Source organism: Primulina tabacum, chromosome 11 (genome assembly GCF_025594145.1).
Source record: "Primulina tabacum isolate GXHZ01 chromosome 11, ASM2559414v2, whole genome shotgun sequence".
NCBI classification, from domain to species: Eukaryota; Viridiplantae; Streptophyta; class Magnoliopsida; order Lamiales; family Gesneriaceae; genus Primulina; species Primulina tabacum.
Window position 1 is genome coordinate 9,787,394 of NC_134560.1, and position 22,169 is coordinate 9,809,562.

Below are 22,169 nucleotides of genomic sequence, written 5' to 3' on the forward strand. Positions count from 1 at the left end.
TCAAAACCAGTAGAACCAGTAGATGTTATAAACCAGAAGTACTTGTATCGCGCTAAAACCTGCTTAAATAATTTCTTAGCTAAAACCAGAACTAGAAGGATACAAAATTCGAAATATACACTAACAGAATCTTGCATATCTCAAAGTCTCTAAAATATTACCGTTGATCTATTAACGTGATACCAGCATTTATTGCTTCATTAAATGCCATTAAATGCTATACAAGAACATTTAAGACGGTATACCATTTTTGGTATGAACTGCGACTGATTACTTTTGATGTATTCTGCAGGGTCCATTTTAAGCAATAAAGCTGAACCACCAAAAAGAAAAGAATCGTTCAGTTTTTGAACATTGAATAGAGCCTATATATGGAGATGAAGGATTTCGTGAACAAGGATGCAGCATTGAACAAAAATTCTGAATTGAAAAACATCATTCGAGCATTGTTAGAACCTTCAGTTATCTAAAGAGCTCAAACACTGAAAAAGCAGCACACGCTTCATTGCATACTCTTGATCATTGAGATCATATTGTGCTAGCTATTTTTCATTATATCTTCTCAAGCTATTCACTTCACTATTTCATTGATAGAAGAATTTGTAACTGGAAAAGAGTCTTTTCCAGAACTTAAGATCATTCAAGAAGTTGAGTTGTAAAGCTAAGAGTTTCAATAGGTGAAGGGTAAGTCATGTTGAAGTGGGTGTGTACAATTGTTGTGTTGTATTCACCGAAGTCTTTTAGTGATACCTTCTGAAAACAGAAGAAGGGGAGACGTAGAAGATTCATCTTCGAACTTCCAAAAACAAACCTTGTGCTATCTACTGCTTTTCGGCTTTATTATTTTTCACCCACTAACCAACAGATCGTTTTCCGCACATTATCTTGTGATCTGCTGGTCTTTATACTTGAACAAGAATCGTTAAAATCTCTAACAGGATTTTAGCACATCATTCGAAAAAAATTTAATAAGTTGGCCATTGAGTTTATTCAACTCCCCCCTTCTAAACTCAACCCGATCCTCAACAGTTTCACTTGCAGTTATATCAGGTTCAGTAAATATTTCGATGGCGTCAAGGTGAACATCTAATGACAATTTACGTGAACTTTTTTCATCAGGTACGACAGGTGTCAATACATAAACTGATCCACTAGCATGCGCACTCAGTTAACAATCGAAATCTGCATGATTTGTGTAAACCGAGTACCATCCTCTTATACAAGAATCCCATCCTTCAGTGAAAATCGGCCAGCTAACATTTTCTTCTTAGGTGTCGTAATATACCGATCCCTTCCCCCAGTCCAATCATTCAAATTAAACCGATTTTCATCTATTGGTTCGAAAAAAAGCAGCATAAAAAGTATCAGCTTTATCTTTAAATCCCATCGAATTGAACCCTTGAGTTATACATGGAATGTATGATTGAGGAACCTTAGCATGTACATTATGCTCGATGAAATCTATTTCAATTCAATACATCGCATTACGTTACTAGAGTCTAGCATAAACTGTAAATTGTTGTCATCATTGATGTCAATATGTACTTCTACACAATGTGACTTGTCCATGTAGGAATATTTTGCTGACAAATTTTACTAGAGTCTAGCATAAACTGTAAATTGTTGTCATCATTGATGTCAATATGTACTTCTACACAATGTGACTTGTCCATGTAGGAATATTTTGCTGACAAATTTTATATAAAATTTGAACTTTCAATATTTGTCAGCCCGATAGACTATTTCCTTCAATTCATGAAAATTAATATATCTTCGTATTCGTGTTGCCCTCAACGCAGTGGAACTATATTTTACAGTGTGATTTCCTATTATAATATTACCACCTACGAATAAAAACACCGGCACATTTTCCATTCCTATATAAAAAAATCAATGGATAACACAAAATAAAATGGTGATAATAAATTTTTTTAATTACAATTGAATAAGAAAATGTGGAATATCATAAAATAATACATTCTAAAATTAATTTACATATGCTTTGATTTTTATTAGGATTAATTATAATAATAATTATGATAATGCTAAATTTGTTTGACTATACTACTATTATCAATAATAATAAAAATAATAACAATATTTTTTATTTAATAGTTTAATAATAATAAAAATAATTATGATAATCAATTTCATACTAAATAGACCAAAAAAATTAACAGTAGAATCATTTAAATTTATATTTTTTATTTAAATTTTTTTATAATGATAAATTTTATATTATTTCTGTAAAATAAATAAACGGTTATATTAAATAATAATAATAATAATAATATTAATAATAAAATCATACTAGTTATTTTTATTTAATAAATTAAGAACAAAATTAAAAATATTTATAATAGTAGATTTTATATTATTTATGTAAAATCAATCAACTGTAATACTTATTTTTTTTATTATACTACCTAAATAAAACAACAACAATAATAATTACAATTATAAGTATTATTGTATTCTAAAATAAAAAAATCGTATTTTTTATTTGTATCTTATAAGTTAATAATTTTATAATAATAATTTTTCACAATAAGCATGTGAAATAAAATAATAATAAAATAAATTAATTATACAACCTATTTTGTGTTTAATACGTTAAGAACGAAAATACAATATTTATAATAATAAATTTTATATTACTTGTGTAAAATAAATTAACTGTAATACTTAATTTTTTATATGTTACCTATATGAAACAACAACAACAATAATAATTATAAATATAAGTATTATTATTATTTTCCTAAAACAAAAATGATTATTATTCTAAAATACAAAAATTATATTTCTTAGTTGTATCTTATAAGTCAATAATACTACAAATAATAATTTTTATAGTAATAAGTTTTGATACTACGTATCTCAAATAAAATAATAAGAAATGAAATTAATTGTAATATTTATTTGTGTTTAAGAAGTTAAGAACAAAAGTAACAATATTTATAATAAGAACATTTATATTATTTGTGTAAATAAATTAATTGTTATACTAAATTTTTTTATATACTACCTATATAAAACAACAACAATGGTAATTATTATACTTTTAAGTATTGTTATTATTATTTGCATAACATAAAATAATAATACATAGAAACATAATTAAGTATTTTAATCATAAATAATTAATTAACAGTTCTAATCGAATATGAAGGAAAAAATTAATTTATAGCATAAAAACTTCATGTGCAAGTGGAATGAAGAATGATAAAACACAAGAATGATACATTTCAAAATTTAATTCCATAGGAATGAAAAATGATAAAACAAGGACAAATAATATATAAGCAAATTTTCAGGTCAAAAACACGTCATTTAACATAGCGTGGTTTGTAATGATCGGTGATACATTATGAAACGTCCACTACCTTATAACTTTAAAATCCTACTAATTTTTTTTAATAACGCTTAAAATCGAAAATCAATAAATTAAATAATTTAACATTTCCATTAATCAAACTAATTTAACAATTCAAATATCAAGTGCATAAAATCCCTAAAATCGTCAATTATCAAAAGTCAACCTCTACCTTTAACATGATCAAAATTAACTTCAAAATAAAGCATAAAATCTCTAATAAAATCATTAACAAAAATATTTAAATTTTTAAATATTAAGCTAATGCGGAAATAAATGTCCCTCGGGAGTGTACTGCCCAATTCGATCGATTCAAGCATCAGCGCCTCCCTCAGTATCATCATCACATACAACATTCAAACCTAGTGAGTCTAATGACTCATCACGTCCTAAACATAAGTATCAAGTAATATACATACAAGCACATGTATTGAAATCATACTTTATTTAAAATAATTTTAAGCATAAATAAATCATATATCATAAAATCGTAAAGCTTTCAATCATTTATCATTTTAGGCGAAGTTTGATCCTCGAAAGTGACTAGCCTTTTATCCTCTGGTCGACTGATCAATCTTAGCTCACCATTGCGAATGGGAACAGGCACTAGGCACGGCCATGGAAATACGATCGTCGGTCTCCCTCTGGGCCTTTTCCCGTAAACGGTCCTTTTGGGGCCTTTTCCCTCACGATATTCCCATAAAATTGGTTCACTGTTCCTTTTTAAAACGGATCTCCTACATATCCTCTATCCTTGTCACAGTCATTTCACATCATTCAAAATATTTTTCCTTTCCTTTTTAAATCATAAAATACCATAACTTTCCAAAAATAATATTTTAATAGTAAAAATTGCACAGCTTTACCATAAATCAAAAAATATCATAATTTCATCAAAATCATCATAATAAATCATTTAACATGCGTTATGACCCTTCGGGCGCTGCCAAGCCTTTTTGTACTACCCATGTGTAAAATGACCGTTTTGACCCTGGACTTTAAATTCTCGATTTTGACTTTTTCTTACTTTTATTGACTCTAGACAATCCCAAAAAATTATTTAAGCTTATATTTAATTTTAATATTTTTATTTCGCTTAAATTCGAGGCTTTCGATTTAATTTTCTATTTACTAATTCGTGAAGCGTTAAATTTCCGATTTAATTCAAATTTTTAAACATAAACTTTTATTACTTAAACTACTCTCGTGAACCATGATTCGCCCCCGTGGACCCATGGTTCGAACCTTTCCTCTTCTTCCTAGCCCAAACTCGATCTTAAGGCCCTTCCCTCGAGCCACCTTGCGTTTTTCTCGAACCATGGCCGAGCCACCTCGAGCCATCCATTGACCAGACCTCCCAGGGACCTTACTGACCAGCCTCGACCCATGGAACCAGCCAATACACGTCACACAAGCCCTGCAAACATGACCCGATCTGTGCAGGAGCTTCCTACATTCACTAAGACTCATAGTCGATCTAGGACACAATTAGCTACTTAATCATCGATCACCTCTGACCCTCACCTGACCTTGGACCGGTCTCAGACCCAATTAAACCAGCCCCGATGTGAGACCCCAAAAATAAAATAGTATTGATGATATTTTTGTAAATAAATTGAAAAATACTGATGGCATTTTTGTAAATAAGTTGAAAAATAATGAATTAATTTTAAGGATAAAATAATAATTAGTGACATATCTTGGTCATATGAAGTCCAAATGATTTGAAATTTGGATATAACGTAGAAAACGCAAAGATATAGAAGTTTCATGTTTTGAGTTTTGGAAAATTTGATCGTTTGATTGGTCTAAAGGGATATATCGATGTTAAAATATTATATATTATATTATATTATTATTATTAAAATAATAATATAATATAATATAAAATTTAAAAAAAAAACAAACCTTAAATTGTGGTGGTGGAATTGAAATTGTACATCATTTTCTTCAGAAAGAGAAGAGAAGTAGAAAAAGGGATTTTGATTTTCTTTTCGATCGTGCGACTTATCGGTTTATCCAATCGATGAACCGATTTCGGTTCTGGGATCGTTGACACGAGGTCTTCGATTTGATGTATAAATTTTATATTTTTGGTGATATCTGAAATTCGTCGATTTTTGGAATAAATCCGATAAATTGTTAAATCATACAGAAATTGAAGATTGTTGAATAGTGTACGATGTTAACGAAGAAGAGATGATTATAGTAATGTTATTTTGACTTATTCTCAATTTATTATAATTAGAGAATTTTAATCGTTGGATTGAGATTGAAGAATTGTTTGTCGGTTGTTATTAATTCTGATTATATATGTGGAAGAATAACCGACAAGAAACGAAGTTTTGAATTTTTGAAGTTTCAAAAGATATTTGAAACTTATATTGTTGATTTTGAATGATGTTATTGATTGAAATGAATATGTTATTGATGTAGATAGATTATTATACTGATATCTTCAAGCTACATCGACTGGAACGAAGAATTGAGGTATGTTGCGACCGAGTAACATACGACAGATATCTGTATCATATGATATATGTTTGATTGATTGGATTGAGAATAATGTGTCTATATGCCTTATTTGTTGATTTTATGTGGCATACATGACATGCACGTTGAGCTATGATCCTTGGATACCCTGATATGATTTGATTTAATTCTGGGGTTTGTGAACACGATGCTATGTTTGGTATTACATGACCCTTAAAGCATAGTCATTTGTGACCCCGATGATTGATTGAGGTTTGGGATTTGATGACGCTTTGTCGACGTTATCATATGAGTATCCCTGATTGAGGCCGGTGTGCCAGCTCGAGCATTGATTTGATAGCGATTCGATTGATTCTGACATGTGCTCAGTGGATGAGAATTTGACCTGATACCTCCACGACATACATGCATTGCATATCATATACCATTGTTTAGATACTTGTGCTATATATTGTGGTTGTTTCAGATTGAGCTTTGCTCACCCAGAGGGGGCTGTTCTTGTCTTTGTATGTTGACAATGAGTTATCAGGAGACCGGAGATGGTACTTCTGGAGGGAATCACAGTTTGAGCTGAGGTTTAGTGGCCTATCCCAGTATATATGTATATGTATCTATATACCGGGGCATGTCCCGAGGATATGATTGTTTGTCTGTATTTGAGTTTGATTATGTGTGGGCATATTTTATGATGTGAGATGAGATACTATTTTTAGTATTCAAACAAGATGTTTTGGGCTCATTGTATAGAAAATTTAAACTCGTTTTCTACTGTAATTAATTAACTCTAATCAAATTTCATTGTAATAACGATTAGGAGTTAAGGGCCCCACACAAAGTGGTATCAGAGCATATCTGAGAATGCTCGATTGAGTCTTGTGTACATATGAATAGGCACAAATGAATTGTGCGTATGTGTTTGATTTATTTGTATTATTTGCTTCTACTTGATTTAGTTTGAGTAAGTTATTGATGAGATTGATGAAATGAGATGATGATTAATTAACTCTAATCAAATTTCATTGTAATAACGATTAGGAGTTAAGGGCCCCACACAAAGTGGTATCAGAGCATAGCTGAGAATGCTCGATTGAGTCTTGTGTACATGTGAATAGGCACAAATGAATTGTGCGTATGTGTTTGATTTATTTGTATTATTTGCTTCTACTTGATTTAGTTTGAGTAAGTTATTGATGAGATTGATGAAATGAGATGATGATGATGTGAAATTGATTAGGGGTGGGTACGGTATACGGTACCGTAGACCGTATACCGTACCGAAAATATCGGTATGGAATATTTTCATACCGATACCGGAAATTCGGTATACCGCACATTCAGTATACCGAATTTTCGGTATGAAAAAAGTTCATACCGGTACCGTACCGACACCGGTATACCGACAATTTTTTCGGTATACCGAAATTAAATTTAAAAATAATAATAAAAAAAATTATTTTCGGTATTTCGGTAATACCAAAAAAAAATATTCCATACCGATATCGATGCCGAAAATTTCGGTACGGTATGATACCGTACCGAAATTTTTGGTATACCGATTTTTTCGATAAGTTCGGTATTTTTTTCGGTACGGTTTTTCGATATTTCGGTATTTTTTTCCACCCCTAAAATTGATATTGATTTGTGATATTCGTCCTCTGATTTGTAGATGGATCCCACGAATGAAACTGCGAGTAGCAGTACTGAGAGGATAGTTGGAAAATTTGAAGGATTGTCCATGGATTTAGTGATGGCTCGATTCCAGGATTTGAAACCACCGAGGTTCTTTGGCACTGAGAGTGCAGAAAGAGCTGAAGCCTGGTTAAAAGATATCGAGCATCTGTTTAATATTGTTGAGTACTCCAATCCTCGGAGAATGAAGCTTGCTTTGTATCAACTGAAAGACCGAGGAAAATCTTGGTGGGAAGCCGCTGAGATTGGACTGAAAGAAGCTGGGATTGAAGTCACATGGGATGTCTTCAAGGCGCAGTTTTTGGAGCAGTATTCCCCTCTTTCTTATTACACTGCTCAGGAGAATGAATTCAATAGTCTGCAACAGGGAACAATGACTGTTGCAGAGTATGCATCGAAATTCTCTACTTTGTTGAAATATGCATCTCACGTAGCTGCGAATGCAAAAGCAAAATATAACAGGTTTGTAAATGGTTTACATCCTGCTATATATACTTTTGTCATTTCTGGTTTACCTACGAGCTACGCGGAGGCAGTCGAACGAGCTAAGGCCGCCGAAGCTGGACTAAGGCGAGGAGGTCCACAGTATACTCCTCCACCTCCAGTGACAGCTTAGCAGCCTACTTTGCGTCCAAGAGGTAAGAAGTTCAAGAAGACTGGTTCTTCTGCTTCTTCATCTTCTCCGAGTTCCAGTGGATCCCAGAGAGGGAGTCCCGTTGTCGCTCCTTATTGTAGTTATTGTGGAGGCAAACATACTATCGAGCAGTGTCGAGGTATGTTTGGTACTTGTTATTAATGTGGACAGGAAGGTCATTTCTCTCGTGTATGTCCGAACAAGGGTACGACTTCTTCCCAACCCCAGCCAGGATTTAGAGATGGCCCCAGTATGATGAGACCTACTGTTCCTGTTCCCTTTTTTTCAGCAGTAGAATGTTCCACGATATCGAGGATCAGGGTGGTCAGACTGCTCAAGTCCCTCCTCAAGTTAGAGTGTATGCTATGACGGAGGATCAGGCGAAAGAAGCTCCTGGTGTTGTGATTGCAGGTATTTGCATGCTTTGCGATTGTCCTGCGTGTGTTTTATTTGATACAGGAGCATCTCACTCATTCATATCTCATGCATTTGTTGCATCTCATGATATTGAGTGTACCCCATTGTATGACACTTTGTCGATAGCCACGCCAGCAGGGAAGATTATTCTGTCTGAGAAAGTTGTGCATAATTGTGTATTGATATACGAGGATAATGTGATATTCCTGAATTTGATTGTCCTCCAAATACACGATCTTGATTGTATTGTTGGCATGGATATCTTGACAACAAATCGAGCTACTGTTGATTTTTTTCATGTGGTGGTTCGATTTCGACCTATTGATGAACCCAAGTGGAATTTTTATGGCAAGGGTTCCCAAGCCAAAATTCCATTGATATCTTCGTTGGAAATGTCTCGACTTTTGTTTAGCGGAGATGATGGTGATCTTATCTACATTGTTGATGTTTCTAAGAAGGAGCCCTCTTTATCTGATATTCCTGTTGCGAAAGAGTTCCCGGATGTTTTTCCCGATGAGATTCCTGATTTTCCTCCTCATCGAGTAGTTGAATTTAGTATTGATCTTATGCCGGGGACTGCACCTATTTCTAAAGCTCCTTATCGCATGACACCTCTGGAATTGAAAGAATTGAAAGAACAATTACAGGATCTTCACGATAAGGGATATATTCGACCGAGTGTATCACCTTGGGGAGCTCCAGTTTTATTTGTTCGAAAGAAAGATGGTACTATGTGAATGTGTATCGATTATAGGCAACTGAATTGGATACTGTGAAAAAAACAAGTACCCATTTCCTCGTATTGATGATTTATTTGATCAGTTTCAGGGTACTTCTGTTTACTCTAAGATTGATATTCGTTCTGGATATCATCAAGTATGAGTTAGAGACTAAGATGTGCCTAATACTGCTTTTCGTACCAGGTATGGCCACTATGAGTTCTTGGTTATGCCTTTCGGTCTCACGAATGCTCCTGCTGTTTTTATGGATTTAATAAATCGTGTCTTTCGCGATTTTTTTGACCGATTCGTTATCATATTATTGATGATATTCTCGTGTATTCGAAATCAAAAAAAGAGCATACTGAACATATGAGACTAATACTTCAAACTCTTTGCACTGGACATTTATATGCTAAATTGTCCAAATGTGAATTCTGGATGGATAAAGTAGTATTTTTAGGCCACCTCATTTCGAGACATGGCATATCTGTTGATCCTGCTAAGGTTGAAGCTGTATTGAATTGGCCGAGACCTACGAATGTTCCTGAGATCCGCAGTTTCATGGGTTTAGCGGGTTATTATCGTCATTTTATTGAAGGATTTTCGAAAATAGCTAAACCTATTACTCAACTGACACAGAAGAATCAGAGATTCATTTGGTCAGATGAATGTGAAGCTAGTTTTCTTGAATTGAAGATGAGATTAACCACATCACCTGTTCTTACTATTCCCTCAGGTACCGGAGGATTTGTAGTCTGTACAGATGCATCTGGTAAAGGTTTGGGCTGTATTATGATGCAACATGGCAAGGTAGTTGCTTATGCGTCTCGTCAATTGAAATCTCATGAAACTCGTTATCCTGTTCATGATCTTAATTGACCGCCATTGTATTTGCTCTGAATATTTGGTGCCATTATTTGTACGGAGAAAATTTTTTCATCTATTCGGACCATAAGAGTCTGAAGTATCTCTTTTCTCAATCTGATTTGAATATGAGGCAACGCAGGTGGATGGATCTCTTGAAGGATTTTGATTGTGAGATTCAGTATCACTCGGGATCGGTGAATGTTACTGTGGATGCCCTTAGTCGTAAAGTTCATGATTCTGTGTTAGCTTCTGTCAATGTCGCCAAAGTACACGAGGATATATGTATTTCTGGTTGGACTTTTCACTCGAATTGGAATTCTGTCACTGTCTCAGCATTGCAAATTGAGCCGAACTTGATATCAAAGATACGAAAGGCCCAACGAAGCGATGCTCAGATCCAGAAGTCTAAAGAACTTGTATCTGCAGGACATCAGCCTGGATTTCAGATTGCGTCTGATGGTTCTTTACGACTTAATGGTCGGCTGGTAGTTCCTGATAATTCTGATTTGAAATCTATCCTTCTTCGAGAAGCACATTGTAGCAAATACAGTATTCACTCTGGAGGTCGAAAGATGTATTTGACGTTGAGACCGCTTGAAAGCCGAGAGAATGAAACCTAGAGGATTACTCCATAGTCTCGAAATCTCGAAATGGAATTGGGAACATATTGCTATGGACTTTTTGACTCATTTACCTCGTTCGCCCAAGGGCTGTGATGCTATTTGAGTTATTATTGATCGGCTTTCGAAATCTGCACATTTTATTCTGTGTGAGCGGACTTATCCTTATAAGAGAATGACCCGTTTATACATCGAGAATATTGTGAGACTGGCAGTATCAGATCGTGATCCCAGGTTTGCGTCTAAATTCTGGGGTAGTTTCCAAGAAGCTATGGGTACGCGTTTGGCTATGAGTACTGCTTATCATCCTCAAACTGATGGCCAGACTGAGCGTACAATTCAAACGTTAGAAGATATGTTACGTGCGATTGTGATGGATTTCAGAATGGGATGGCAAGACACCTTACCATTGGTAGAATTCTCTTATAATAATAGTTTCCAAACGAGCATTGGTATGTCACCTTTTGAAGCCTTATGCAGGAGACGATGTAGGTCACCGTTATTCTGGGATGAAATTGGTGAAAAACAATTGACTGGACCTGAAATGATACATGAAATGAATGATAAAGTTCAGTTAATTCAACAGCGGATGAAAGCTGCTCAGGATCGTCAAACGAGTTATGCGAATAAACGAAGACGACCCTTAGAATTCCAGAAAGGTGATAAAGTATTTTTGAAAATATCTCCCTTCAAAGGCACTGTTCTATTTGGCATGCGAGGGAAGTTATCACCTCGATATGTCGGTCCATACGAGATCCTTGATCGAGTTGGGGATCTTGCTTATCGGTTGGCATTGCCACCAGCTTTATCTGCCATTCACGATGTATTTCATGTTTATATGCTGAGAAAATATGAACCAGATCCATCACATGTAGGGATGACAACTTTTCCCACGGGTTTGGGGTCCCGCGGGGAAAACCTGAAACGGGGATGGGGATCCCCGATTTTTTCGGGTTTGGGTTCGGGTTCGGGGATTTTTTTAAATCCCCGATGTAATTGGGTGGGTATAGGATTACTATCCCCATCCCCGAAATCCCCGAACCCGCCCTGAAAATAATATCAATAATAAAATAATAGTATTATTAATATTAATAATATAATAATATTATTATTTTTTAAAATATTAATAATCTTATTATTATTAATATTGATATTAATATTATCTCTAATAATAATAGATAATAATAAGTTTTGGTTTGAAAAAATCTCCGAATTCGTTATCGTTTTGCAATATTAATATTTTTGAAACGGGGATGGGGGCGGGGATGGTAAGTTGATCCCCGAAGTTTCGGGTTTGGGGATTCCCTGAACCCGAAAAAACGGGGATTGGGGCGGGGATAGGGGTGGGGATGAAATTCGGGGATGGGGATGGGGATGGCAAACCCGCCCTGGCCCCGGCCCATTGCCATCCCAGATCACATGTGCTTCAACCTGATGAGGTTGAACTTGATCCTTCACTTTCCTATGTTGAACAACCTGTTTGCATTATGGATTGGACGGAGAAAGTATTGCGTAATAAATCGATTCCGCTAGTTCGAGTGCAATGGACACGACATGGTGTGGAGGAGTCAACGTGGGAATTGGAAAGCAAGATGCGAGAATCATATCCGCACTTGTTTGATTCTATTCCACCTGTTCCATTGTATTCAATGTATAATGATCCATTTACTGATTTTAGTTTTGATATGTACTATAACTGGTGACATATTATATGTTTGCCAATGTTATGTATATAGAGATATTTGAGATTTCGAGGACGAAATCTTTTAAGTTGGGGAGAAATGTGAGACCCCGAAAATAAAATAGTATTGATGGCATTTTTGTAAATAATTTGAAAAATAATCAATTTATTTTGATGACATTTTTGTAAATAAGTTGAAAAATAATGAATTAATTTTAAGGGTAAAATGGTAATTAGTGATATATCTTGGTCATATGAAGTCTAAATGATTTGAAATTTGGATATAACGTAGAAAACTCAAAGATATATAAGTTTCATGTTTTGAGTTTTGGAAAATTTGATCGTTTGATTGGTCCAAAGGGATATATCGATGTTAAAATATTAAATATTATATATTATATTATATTATTATTAATATAATAAAATAATAATATAATATAATATAATATTTAAAAAACAAACAAACAAACCTTAAATTGAGACGGTGGAATTGAAATTGTACATCATTTTCATCAGAAAGTGGAGAGAAGTAGAAAAATAGATTTTGATTTTCGTTTCGATCGTGCGACTTCTCGGTTTATCCAATCGATGAACCGACTTCAGTTCTGGGATCGTTGACACGAGGTCTTCGATTTGATGTATAAATTTTATATTTTTGATGATGTTTGAAATTCGTCGATTTTTGGAAAAAATCCGATAAATTGTTAAATCATACAGAAATTGAAGATTGTTGAATAGTGTATGATGTTAACGAAGAAGAGATGATTATAGTAATGTTATTTTGAATTATTCTCAATTTATTATAATTGGAGAATTTTAATCGTTGGATTGAGATTGAAGAATTGTTTGTTTATAATTAGAGAATTTTAATCGTTGGATTGAGATTGAAGAATTGTTTGTCAGTTGTTATTAATTCTGATTATATATGTGGAAAAATAGCCGACAAGAAACTAAGTTTTGAAGTCGGAATTGAATTATGTTATGATTTCGATTCGATATGAATTTTTGAAGTTTCAAAAGATATTTGAAACTTATATTGTTGATTTTGAATGATGTTATTGATTGAAATGAATATGTTATTGAAGTAGATAGATTATTATACCGATATCTTCAATCTACATCGACTGGAACGAAGAATTGAGGTATGTTGCGACCGAGTAACATACGACAGATATCTGTATCATATAATATATGTTTGATTGATTGGATTGAGAATAATGTGTTTATATGCCTTATTTGTTGAGTTTATATGGCATACATGACATGCACATTGAGCTATGATCCTTAGATACCCTGATATGATTTGATTTGATTATGGGGTTTGTGAACACGATGCTCTGTTTGGTATTACATGACCCTTAAAGCATAGTCATTTGTGGCCCCGATGATTGATTGAGATTTGGGATTTGATGACGCTTTGTCGACGTTATCATATGAGTATCCTTGATTGAGGCCGGTGTGCCAGCTCGAGCATTGATTTGATAGCGATTCGATTGATTCTGACATGTGCTCAGTGGATGGGCATTTGACCTGATACCTCCACGACATACATGCATTGCATATCATATATCATTGTTTAGATACTTGTAGTATATATTGTGGTTGTTTCAGACTGAGCTTTGCTCACCCTAGAGGGGGCTGTTGTTGTCTTTGTATGTTGACAATGAGTTATCAGGAGACCAGAGATGGTACTTCTGGAGGAAATCACAGTTTGAGCTGAGGTTTAGTGGCCTATCCCAGTATATATGTATATGTATCTATATACCGGGACATGTCCCGAGGATATGATTGTTTGTCTGTAATTGAGTTTGATTATGTGTGGGCATATTTTATGATGTGAGATGAAATACTATTTTTAGTATTCAATTAAGATGTTTTGGGCTCACTGTAAAGAAAATTTAAACTCGTTTTCCGCTGTAATTAATTAACTCTAATCAAATTTCTTTGTAATAATGATTAGGAGTTTAGGGCGCCACACCCGAGCCCCCTGATTAACGCTGCAGCACCCTGTACCAGGACAAGCCGCACGAGTACATCCTTAAGAGTACGGGAGTCCTCGTGTGGGACTCTTTGTACGAGCCATCATCGAGCCCAAGCCTTCCCGAGTCACCCTCCTAGACCAATTTCGCACCAGCCTAGCAAACCTAACCCTCGCCATGCACCCTCCTGATCCCATCGATGCTTTAGGAAGTGTCCTAGTTCGATATGACTCTTCCTTTGGCTGCTGTTCAAGGGTCCTACCCCTGCTAGGACTCTTCCTCAGTCCACAACACGGCCTGCACGAGCCCTGGTCATGCCCTGGTCGAGCCACAACCAAAGCTCCCACCTAGCCGAGCCCTCAACCATGCGCAATCCCCATGGCATGCACGTGAATCCCTCGTTTCTTCCCACAGCCACACACGGCCCCTCCTAGATCGTGTATGGCCCCCACTTTGTCCCTTAAACGACTGTTTTCTTAGTTCTTTAACATCCTAGATTGGCAGCACGTCCCTTAAAAATCGTAACTTTAAAAAAAATAACCATAAAATGTCAAACATTTAAGAAATTCGTTTTATCGTAAAAGTAATCATACACAAATATTTTTCCATGCAAAAGCAATAAAAACAAGCGTATTATGGTTTGAATGATGCGCAAAAAAGGTTTAGTAACATGCATTTGCGTTTTAGAATGCTCGAAAATGTGATCGTCTACGTGGGGTGCGAGGATGGACTAACGCGTGACGAAAACTCCTTATTTCTTCTTCTCCCTATTTTTGAAAATTAGTGTATGGTGTGGAGTGTGTGTTTCGGCTGAATGATGAAGAAAATACCTAGGTTTTCTATTTTATAGTTTTTAATTTGCATTATAATTGGCTTTGGTTTTGGGCCTTCAAGTTTAGGAGCAATTGTGTCTACTTTTCCTAGTTGAATTAGGCCAAATAACACCTATTTAATTGTAAAATAAAATTTTATAAAAATTAGTTTATAAAAATTAGTTTTAAAAAATAATGAATTTGATATTTTAAAAGTCCTTCGTTTGCCCAAAACCGGCTTCCCGATTAAAATCGAGTTCGTCTCGTAAAATAATTTGAACTCTATCATTTTTAAAAAAATTTAATCATTTTTAATCATTTTAAGAAGCCTTGAAATATTTATTAAAAAATATTTATTCTTGTCTTGGTCGTCCATGGTCTCATTTCCCAACCTATTATCGAATATTCAGATAACATCTACAATTATCATGAAACCATGCCATATAATCATTTAATCATGCAACGATACTTTTAATCATATAATATGCATCAAGTAAGCATTTAAAATCAATTAAATAGAAAAATTAAGCAATTTAAATAATTTGCATGCATGTGGTTTACGTAGGTTGGTTTTTCAGACATTACATATCACATCACTCTAACAAGTGAATTTTAATTAAAAAAATTTTAAACTTTTTTTAACATCTTTGTAAATTAAATAAAAAAAATACATGCATATGTCAGTAAATAATAAGACTGTAATAGGTCGTCAGTACTTCACATGGGATGATTCTTCCACCACAAGCATACAAATTTTATTTTTTTAAAAAAAGTTTAAGCAAGTCACGCCTATTTAATTGGCGTGACTCAAGTCACCCAAAATAAAAAATTATATAAGTCACGCCTCTTCAGCTTTTTAACTCTTTACACAAAATATTTTAATAATTTAATAAAATAAAGTTAAAAAAAATGAGTTTCTTAAACTAATGTATGGCGTGATACATTAGTTTAAGAAACTCATTTTTTTACTTTATTTTATTAAATTATTAAAATATTTTGTGTAAAGAGTTAAAAAGCCCGTTTAAAATTAATATATAAGGTTGTCAAATTTGCCTGGACCCATCGGATTAGCTCTCGTCTCATCATAAAAACGAGGCAGGCTAGGTTGAGGAAATCTCAACTTGTTTGGAGGGGAGCCAAACGAGTTGAGCCTACACGAGCCGTGGTGCGGGGCCTAAAAATATGATTTTTTAAAATTTTTTTTTATAAAATGTATTTTTAAGTTTTTTTAGATATATATTTTAAGTTTTATTTGACTTAATTTAAATGAATTTTAATGATAATTAATTTTGTAGTATTTTTTGTTTTTTTTAATATTTTATTTAACTAATTAATTTTATTAATTTCTCACAGTAATGTTTAAAATTTTAGTTGAACTATTTTATTAAAATTATTTTCTATTTTCTTAACATTTTAAATGTTTTTAGAATTTTTTAATTAAAAATTTAGCACTTATTTCAATTTTTAAATAATAAAATTAGGCAGGGCGACCTGTCTTAACTGCGGTCCGAGACGGATTGGATTGGCCATTTGGAGTCTCGCAAACCTATATTAGAAATAATAAAATAAAAATAAATAAATGGAGCGACATCTATAGATACAAAATCATCTAATATTTAAATAAATATTTATAAATATATAAAGTTATAAAAAAATTTGGAAAAAACCCACTTAATATATATATTTTAAAATAAAGATACAGAATTGCCATTTTTATTTTTTATTTTTAAATAAAACTAAAGTCCTCCAACTTTATTGAAGGACGATAAACTCTGCTAACAAAGTTTTGGAATGTATTTGAATGAATAAATTTGAAGTTAGAGATTTCGAGTTTATAATAATAAATACATTGGTTTGTTTAGTAAAATCGATTTGATAATAAATTTCAAATATCAACTAATTATTTTTGAGGCATTTGAAATACATCTCAATATAAATTCATTTCAAATTCTCCTTTTAAATACCTTCTAAATACAAATTATTCAATCTAAATGCAACATTAAGGTAATTTTGCAAACCACATGAAGCAAATCCATGTGGTTTTTGCATTAATTTTTTTTAAATACTCAAAAATCATAAATTTTTTAAAAATTAAAAAGGGAATTAATCATCCTTGAGGCGAAATTCTTTGCTTCCTTTCATCCATTCTGTCGTATAAATATATCATAATATTGTCAATATATCGGATCACATATACCTCGGGCTTTTTTAAAAACATATTAAATTTTTTTAAAAATTAATATGTAATTGAGGGTTTTGCAAAAGTATTACTATGTCACTTCTGGCGTATCCAAGAAAAAAATTGTAATTTTAATATTGTAAGTTGACATATTTTGAGTTATAATAATGTAATTTGTCAATGTTTGATTTTCATTCAATAATTCAGATTTTTTTTTTTATTTTGACCTATTTTTGCGAAAACAACTAAATCTATCAAATATTTGCTTATTTTGGCACAGATACTCAATGTATGACTCATATAGTGAAAATAAAACATATATTTTACACATTAAAATATATCTAAGTAAAATTAAAAAGAAACGACAAGCTTCTTTTCTCTTGTTTTAAAAAAATTGGATGTCATTTTGTTTTATTTTTATTTTATTTTTGTTTAGATTTATTTTAATATTTATAATATATGTTTATTCTAACTGCAGGAAGAACTAGGAGATAATCAATGTCAAATAAACAATATTCAATATGTTTTGTAGCTTTTTGGAAAAAAAGATGACAAAAAAAAAATATTGGATGAAAAAAAATTGACAAGTTACAAGATTAAAACTCAAAATAAACCAACTTACAGGACTAAAATTGCAAATTTTTTCTAAACCAAGCACCATTTGGTACGAATATTAACACATTGATTGGTTTTACATCCTTGTTTTATCTGATATTTGGTTCGAGTTCTACAATATATTTGTTATACTCTTTCTGTTATGCATATAATTCAATTTATTATCACCCTATAATACATCATTTATTATCTCATATCAGAAATAAGGTGCACCTCTGACTTTGTCAGTGCTTGAAACAATTTTGTTGTCTCCATATTATTAGATCTCTATAGTCAATAATTTTATAATTCAATCACTTGCGTTCGAACTCTTCAATTTTTTGTTGAACTCTTTCACGTAGAGGTACTCAAATTAGATCAGATCCATAATGAAGTGTCTTCAAAGTAGCGTCAATGTATCATAACCAAGCAAAAATGCATATAGGTTGAGTTATGATTTGAGGATTTGGACATGAGATAATATTTGAAGAAGGTATTTGCTTCATATCGAGATGATTTAAAATTCATCTTTTAAGGGGATTTGTTATTATGGATATGATGCTCAACTTCAAATCATCAATTCAAATGCAACCAATAGGAATTTATTTGAGCCACCTCAGGGTTCTTATCCTGCCTAGCATTGTGAATTAAACTAACTTGAAGGCCATGGTTCACAAGAAACAGATGAAGCAATAGTAAAAGAAATTGAGCAGCTAGATGTTCGTTACTATAACCCTGTAGACACCTGAGGACTAAGTGAAGCAGGATCCAATTCCCAGCAATCCTGGGGAAGGTTCGTCGCTTCGTCGCCAGAGAGTTTCTTCGCGGGAATCTGATGCGAAAAACGCTTAGTATCGCTTTTTCCAAGCCATTGGACAGCACGAGCCCCGACTTCTCGTCTCTTGAAAACTGCCCTGAACCCATCGACTTTCTCCAGAGAAGCTATACTCAAGCCATGAATATCGCTGTAACTGCTCAAGGAGACAATAATATCGTAGCATCGCTTATCTTTGACCCCTGGGTTACTTCTTTCAGTATCTAAATCATTTGTTTGGTAGAGTGCCCAAATCGAACCTTTCTTGGGATAAATTCGATAAAGGTCTCTTGCTGCTCTTTCGTTATCCACGATGTGAGAGAACAAATTTCGATATTTAACCATAACTTTCCAAGAAACCTTAAATCTCCCACATGATATGGGACATCCCATTTTCTGCCTAAGCATTAGTTCCTCATCTCCCTTACATTCACATTTTAACCAACTTAAAGATACCTCAAACGGATTCACAGAGACATCATCAATTAGTGCATAATGCCTTGGCATTCCATCGTCATCATCATATGCTGCCCAGACTTGTCCTTTCTTGAAACTCCTTACCCTGCGAGCATTGTCAAAATCATGGAATTCTGAATCTTCCACAGGCATTATCACCGGATCACCTTTTTTTGATGCTCTAAGCACCTCAATATCCACATCTGAATGATATTCAGAAGCTATTTTCTTCATAACTTCCAAATTCTCATCCTTTGAAGCACTATGGCTATCACTATTTATCTTCAAGCTCGACATTTTCTTTTCCTTGGTCGAGGCCTTTTCTTTTGGCTTCAACTTCTCGTTATTGCCTTTAGTGTTATTCATTTTCTCTCTGTCTCCCTCCTTATGCTGCAACTTCTCATTATTATCTTTCATTTTTTTCACTCCCAACTTATCCACATCTGCCTTTTGTTTTACCAACATCTGCATTTGTGCCAACGTCATCATTTCTTCTTCTCGAATGTTTGCTCTCTTGGACCTTCCACTTACACAGTCGCCGCTACTCCTTCCGTATCCACTGGCAGACTTTCCCACTCTATTCAACCCTGCTCCATGACCACTTCCACTCGAATTTCCAACATTTTCCACTCTCTTCGACTTTAAACCCTTTACCAACCCACCATCTCGATCCTCATATCTTGCCACTTTCTCCCCCGACCTCTCCAAAGGCTTCCCCACGCTATTGATTTTCCGCTTCAGCCCCAAATTAAACTTCTCCAAAACCCCTACTTTTTCACCCTTCAACACTTTCTCCTGAATCCTAGCACTTACCCTTGTAGGCCCAGCTCCAATCCCCTCGTTAACCTCCACTTCTTCAACATTTTCTCCAATCCCAGCATTCTCTTTCACCTCCACAGCCTTAAAGCATTTCTTACACCTAGGGCACATCAAACTATGCCCCAAATATTTCCTCTCGAATTTATGCAGTAGCCTGCATGTCGAGCACGCCGTCCAAAACGTCTCTGCTCCTACTACTGCCACCCCCTCTGTTTGTGATTGAATCACAATCCTAAGCCTCATGTCATACTCTTTTCTCCAAATCTTATCTGATAAAACCCTCACTGCCTCACCGACAAACTTAAACGCCTCCTCAGAAGCAGGTAGTGGGTTTTTGTCTGGATGTAGGGTTAAAGCCAGCTTCTTGTACTGTTTCTTGATAGCATTGATGTGCGAGAAGCGCTCTAACTGAAGAATCTTGTAGTAATCTGGAGGAAGACCGGAAGTACTTTCTGTTGTGGCTGGAAAAATGGGTGTGGCAGCAGCACAGATGATTTTGAAGGCCTCGATCATTTCTGAAAGCCCTTCAAGAGATGGTTCAAGCTTATGGGCGCGTTTGGCGTATTTTAATGCAAATTGGATGTCATTTGCGGTGTATTTTTGCTCTGCTAAGTTTTTAAGACGGAGAGCTTCTTCTCGACCAATCGAATGAGCCACAACTACGCAAGAATTAGCAGAAGCCTGCTCCTGGAAATCCCACAAAATTGAAATTATACTAACAACATAGCCAACAAGATCAAAGCAAAAGTCCTCTCACAACATACCTGCGAAGAAGTAGTTTCTGTCTCCTTTCCTTCTTTATCCGATATATCCACCTCACTAGTCTCCATGGTTTATACTAAGCAGTTCCTTTAGCACATTTTCATCATCCTGTCATTTAACATGCAAACACAACTTGAAGCTGATTCAAAAAAATAAACAAGAACCTTTTGCTGATACAGAGATGAAAAAAGCACAGAACCACCTCCTTTCCTGATCTATTATCAATCCAATATATAAAGATCTTCTACAACACTTAAAAGCCTAATAATTTCCAAGCAAATTCACATTAAAAAAACGCACTTACATAGCTAATAAATGATAAAGAACAAATCTTGAATAGTTCAAAAAGAATACCGCAATCAAAGAAGAATCTGAGACAATGAATCAAAATCAGCTACGCCACAGTTCAAAATCCACTATTTCTTTAACAATGAAACAGAACCATGTTCACGCTAAAGGATACGAAATTGAAAAGCCAATGTTTCTTGATACTTTTTGAAGTCGTTGGTAAAACATGAACAAAAAAATTTTAGGGAAGAGATACAAATTAGGGTTTTGAATTTTATTGTTATTAGAGTTCCAAATGCTGCAGCCTGCAGATGGGTTAGATCCGACTTGGATTCGAGCTAAAATATCTAAACCCGAACCATTTTTGTAGTATATTCATATTTATTACGATCTCATTTTTACAGTTTTATCTGATGACATTTTACATTCAATTCTTAACCTACAACTGAAGGACTGTTGAGGAAAAGACTAAATAAAGAATTTTCGACATAAACCGAAGTCGAATCGTTTGTTTCGTTTGGTTTCAATTTGGTTCGGTTTATTAATAAATTCAGTTCGATCTCACATTGGATAGATTTTTCACCGGTTGGTTTTTCGTTTTATTATTATATACAAAAATTCATGTGAGATCGTTTCACTAGTTAATTTTTTTTAGACTCATCACCGATCTGAATCGCTTCAACATTAAGATTTGTGCAATCATGAATCCCAGGACACAACCACTCTCAGTTTGGGCGATCTGGTTAGTTCCTTCAGAACTTTGAGATTAATATGGATTTACAGAAGAAATATAAAGGGAAAATGATTGTCTTTCAAATTTTTGATAATTCATACAATAACTTGTTTCCACTATCTCAAGAAGTCAACGAATCTGATTTATATGAAGATGTCATATCGTTGATTACAAAGAAATTTGGTGACTATCTAAAAAAGATCATAGACAAGAAGAAATCGGCCAAAAACTTAA

General features: G+C 34.0%; 1 protein-coding gene across 5 annotated transcripts; it reads right to left on the minus strand.

Moving 5' to 3' along the window:
- Positions 1–18,625: 18,625 nt before the first annotated feature.
- LOC142518560 (uncharacterized) lies at positions 18,626–21,525 on the minus strand. 5 transcript variants are annotated; one of them, XM_075621351.1, is made up of 4 exons: positions 21,269–21,525; positions 21,079–21,175; positions 20,917–21,001; positions 18,626–20,839 (listed from the first exon to the last, which is right to left on the minus strand). In XM_075621351.1, exons 3-4 carry the CDS (start codon positions 20,980–20,982, stop codon positions 18,791–18,793), a joined length of 2,115 nt encoding a protein of 704 aa, XP_075477466.1. In that variant the 5' UTR covers positions 20,983–21,001; positions 21,079–21,175; positions 21,269–21,525; the 3' UTR covers positions 18,626–18,790. The 5 variants fall into 5 exon arrangements, with proteins under 5 accessions (XP_075477466.1, XP_075477467.1, XP_075477468.1 ...); XM_075621352.1 differs by lacking the exon at positions 21,079–21,175; XM_075621353.1 differs by lacking the exon at positions 21,079–21,175 and having other exon boundaries at positions 18,626–20,833; positions 20,917–21,022.
- Positions 21,526–22,169: the final 644 nt, after the last annotated feature.

What these genes read in the sequence shown, in the direction of transcription:
- LOC142518560 (XM_075621352.1), bottom strand. Translation starts at nt 20,982, where the DNA reads ATGGAGACTAGTGAGGTGGATATATCGGATAAAGAAGGAAAGGAGACA. An exon ending in CAGAAACTACTTCTTCGCAG is followed by an intron (nt 20,840 to 20,916) that starts GTATGTTGTGAG and finishes TGGGATTTCCAG; the next exon opens with GAGCAGGCTTCTGCTAATTC.